We start from the raw sequence: 4,405 nt of genomic DNA, 5'->3' as shown, positions 1-4,405 counted from the left end.
AAGTCCACTCTTGGAATTAATAAGATATTAATTAATTAAGTCCATAGCAGACATTAATTAATTAATGGACATTTATATCTTAAGCGCGGGAAATAAATAATAAACAAAGTGGAAACCCTGGATTACTTGTAATTTCGCATTTGGATGGGGAGAGTTCAATATTACTTACGTAGTGGTAATGCTCGTAATATTCCAATATAAGCTTGTATTAAATTGTGGGTTCAATTTAATTAGTAAAAAGCTAATTGGGGGAGCCCATATCCAAAACCTTCCATAGATCCCTGTCTGGGTCAAAAAGGAACTTAATATAAATAGGAGAATAAAGGAGACAGAAAAGATCACAATTTTACTTCTTGTAATTTTCGAAATTTTCGAAAATCTCCAGCTGAGGAGAATTTCGAATTCTACTCCCTTTTCTAAAAGGATTTCTTCTGTCTTCTTTATTCGAGTCCTAGTATTTTGATAAGATCAGTCCACCCTGATATCGAGATACAGTTCGGGAACCAGAGAGAAGATCCGTGGTCTAGTATTGAAGATCATCGTGGAGAAGGCGCGAGCAATCGACGATTCTTTGGAGAATCAAATCGGTAACTCTAAACCGTAGAAATCATGTTTTAGGATTTACTTTTTTGAGCATGAATTATTTGCGTTCTAGCATGCAATTATTAAACATGTGAATTGATTAATCGCATAATCGGTCAAATAGATCCGTGTCTGATTTATTTATTTTGTACAAGTCTTCCGCTGTGCAAGGGGCTCCAAACCCCAAAGCAGCGACGTGCCGGAGCTGGCTGCTGAAGGCGATGGCTTGGTGAATCTCGCACATAGAATGAAAGAATCCACTCTGAGGTGCTTAGCAGCTCTTTGTTCAAGGAAGAGAAAGATCTAATGCCATTATTATTCTTACAGAATTCGGGAGGGGAGGAAGGAGGTGTGATGAGAGGTGGAGAGATATTGGGTTTCAGAATTTAGAGAAGGAAGGGGGAGCGGCGGAGATTCACCACAGAAAACAAAGTCAATCTTTAAGGTTTTATTTACTATATTTAAATAATACTAGTATACCTATATAATATATATTAATATTAAAATAAAATTCAGTTTTTTGGATTTTTTTTCGTTCGAACCGAAAAACCGAAATTTTCAAAATTCTAAAACCGAACCGAAAAACCGAACAAACCGAACCGAATTTTAAATTTTGGTTTGGATCGGTTCGGATATTCGGTTTTCGGGTTTTTTTCTCACCCCTAATCCAGTCTCATAATAGGAGTCATATTTGATTTGGGCACGACTTTTAAGAAATATAAAGAAAGTGAGTTGTATAAGTTAGTGTAACATGAGTCTTACTTATACATATTAGGTTTATAGTAAAATACGAGTGAAATAAGTTGGGTGGAATGTGAGACCTACTTGTCATTTATAGGACCACATAAATGATAAATATAGATACTTCATCCGTCCCTTAAAATTTAACACCATTTAACCCGACACGAGTTTTAAGAAATGTAATAAAAAGTGAGTTGAAAAAGTTAGTGGCTTGTCGGTCCTACTTTTATATATTAGTTTTATAGTAATAAAATGTGAGTGGGAATGAGTTGATGGAATATGGGGTCCACTACCAAAAATGGTAAAAGTTAAAATTGACAAATTTTTAGGTATGGACGAAAATAGAATAAGTGACAAATTTTTAGGGACGAAGGGAACATCTTATTATGGGATAGAGGAAGTAATAGAATATGCATATCAGTTTTTATATACTATTACTCTCTCCATCCCATAAAAATATGGACAATGGATATGACACGAGAACTAAGACAAAATTGGTCTAGTAAAAGAGAGGAGGAGAATGGTGGATAAAGTAGTATTAGTGGATTGTGGGACCTATATTATTAAATTGTCATAACATTCTAAAAATGAAATGCACATATTTTTGTGGGACGGACGGAAATAGAAAATGCATATATTTTTATAGGACAGATAAAGTATAATTTAAATAATAGAATTGAAGAATAATAAATTATTAATATAAATTCACTTAGTATAAATTAAACAGAGGTAGTAAATAGGTTATTACTTAGTAGGAGTAGTATTCAATTGTCCAAAATTCTAAAATGACGAAATGGATTACTCCCTCCGTCGCAATAGTAGTCCAGTTCCTTTTTTGCACTTATTTTGTAAAAATAATACTCCCTCCATCCCTGATTAGGAGTTACAGTTTAATCGGGCACGGGTTTTAGGAAGTGTTTGAATGTGTAATAAATGGAGTTAGGTAGTGAAATTTGGGACCTCTTTAACTTTTGTGTGTAATAAATTTGTTAGAATTATTCAATGTGCAAATAAATTTTTGATCAAGAGAGAATGGTGTTGTGATTAAATAAATTTGAGTACATTTGAGTAACTAAACTTGTTAGCAAAATTGAATGGAAAAAAAAAACAAACTACACTGCCATTGAATTGAAGAACAAAGCTGCCATTCAAATTCCAAAAAATAAGGAGGGAAGGCCTCCATCCAATTCCACAGAGGGAATTTGTACAAACAAGGAGGGAAAATTTACAATGGATTTCAAACTCCAGCTACTCCTATAAATACATTCATTTCTACTCCATTCACTTCCACCAACCAAAACAAAAAAGGGAAACCTATTTAATGTGAAATACCCTCAGAAAATCTTCATCACTGGGCAATGGAGCAGGAGGTGGTCCGAGAGTTGGACCATGAGCAGGAGTAGCAGGTGCAGCAGGAGCAGGGGCAGGGTGGAAGAAACAGCGGGTCTCATTAGCATTGAACAGCCAAGAAAAAAACCTCATTGCACCGTTTCTTCTACAGCAAAGTAATGCTGGAGTGCTGCCAAGAGGTTCATTTACAGAGGCAGCCAAAAGATTCAACATCAATAGAAGGACAGCAATGAGAATTTGAAAGATCAGCAAGCAGCAAATAGACAGTGGGGAACCTGTAATGATGAAATGCAAAGCAATAGGTTATCAACACAAAGATAAACTCATGCTAGATGAAGAAAAGTTTAGAAACCTATCCATGCTTGAGAGATCAACAATAAGGAAGGTTGCTTCTAAGATGGAAGTAAGCAAGACAACAATTGGTAGATTTATTAAGAATAATCAGCTGAAACCTCATACAAATGTTGTCAAGCCTACATTGATTGAAGCCAACAAAATTGCAAGGATGAAATGGTGTCTTGCTCATATTCAGCCAACATTGGCTGAAGGTAAACTTCTTTACCATTCATTGCACAACATTGTTCATATTGATGAGAAATGGTTTTACATGACCAAGACATCAGACAGATACTACCTTTTTCCGGATGAAGATGAGCCTTATAGGTCCTGTAAGTCCAAGAGATTCATCACTAAAGTGATGTTCATGGTTGCAGTGTATAGGCCACTTATTGGCAGTGATGGGAAAATCATATTTGATGGTGAAATAGGACTATTCCCGTTCACAGAGAAAGTACTAGCCAAAAGAAGTTCAAAGAACAGGCCAAAAGAGACAATAGAGACAAAGCTTATTCAATCAGTGAATAAGGAAGTCATGACAGCATGTCTCCTAAACCAGGTATGCCTATTTATTTTTGTCATTAAAGCCATCAGACATTTTTAATGTCATCACTTAGTCATATACACACATCATTCATAGATTGTACCAACAATAAAGGCCAAATGGCTAGCCAATGCAAGCAAGAAGATTTACATCCAGCAAGATAATGCCAAACCTCACCTAAGAGTTGTTGACCAACAGTTTGAGGAGATTGCTAGTTCTGATGGGTTTAAATTCCATCTAATTAGCCAACCACCCAACTCCCCAGACACAAATGTATTAGACCTTGGGTATTTTAGGGCAATACAATCACTTCAAGATGACAAAATAGCCACCAATTTAGATGACTTGCTGAGGAATGTGTTTACCTTATTTGAATCACCACAAACTCTTAATAGAGTCTTCATCACATTGCAAAGCTGTTTCACAGCAATATTAGAAGTGCATGGGAGCAATAACTACAAGATCCCTCACTTAAACAGGGGGGCTGCCTCTTCAACTTTATGTTGAAGAGGGTTTGGTGAGAGAGAGTTTGGAGTACCTACAGCTGCCTGAGAACAATGCTGGAGACGCATATGACATAGGGCCTCTTAACCATGCTTTAGAGTACTAGACATCATATTAGGGGATGGAATTTACAGTATAAGCACCAACATATGTTTGTGTTTAAGATGTAAACTCTTTTTTTTGTACATAGGCTGCATTTTTTGTTATTGCCATCAAAAAAGCCTCATCACATGGCATCAGCCTCCAAACCCTTCATAGGGGGTGGCTTACTAAGCTAAATAGGCTAGATTTTGTATAAACATCATCACTGTACATCCTATTTTGTAGTCAGTGAATATCTTTTGTATT

At 36.0% G+C, this 4,405-nt stretch overlaps 1 protein-coding gene across 1 annotated transcript; it reads left to right on the top strand.

Annotated features, from left to right (window-relative positions):
* The first annotated feature begins 2,953 nt into the window (after nt 1-2,953).
* Nucleotides 2,954-4,163, top strand: LOC125196124. Its single transcript, XM_048094506.1, has 3 exons — nt 2,954-3,568; nt 3,650-3,767; nt 4,033-4,163. Exons 1-3 carry the CDS (start codon nt 2,954-2,956, stop codon nt 4,161-4,163), a joined length of 864 nt encoding a protein of 287 aa, XP_047950463.1.
* The last annotated feature ends 242 nt before the right edge of the window (nt 4,164-4,405 follow it).

Source organism: Salvia hispanica, chromosome 1 (genome assembly GCF_023119035.1).
Source record: "Salvia hispanica cultivar TCC Black 2014 chromosome 1, UniMelb_Shisp_WGS_1.0, whole genome shotgun sequence".
NCBI lineage: Eukaryota > Viridiplantae > Streptophyta > Magnoliopsida > Lamiales > Lamiaceae > Salvia > Salvia hispanica.
This window is presented reverse-complemented; position numbering and strand designations above follow the sequence as displayed.

Bases quoted from the DNA above. Each gene is read 5' to 3' on its own strand.
- LOC125196124 (XM_048094506.1), top strand. From the start codon at position 2,954: ATGATGAAATGCAAAGCAATAGGTTATCAACACAAAGATAAACTCATG. The intron at 3,569-3,649 runs GTATGCCTATTT...CATCATTCATAG, and splicing joins CAGCATGTCTCCTAAACCAG to ATTGTACCAACAATAAAGGC. The intron at 3,768-4,032 runs GTTCTGATGGGT...TCACTTAAACAG, and splicing joins ACAGTTTGAGGAGATTGCTA to GGGGGCTGCCTCTTCAACTT.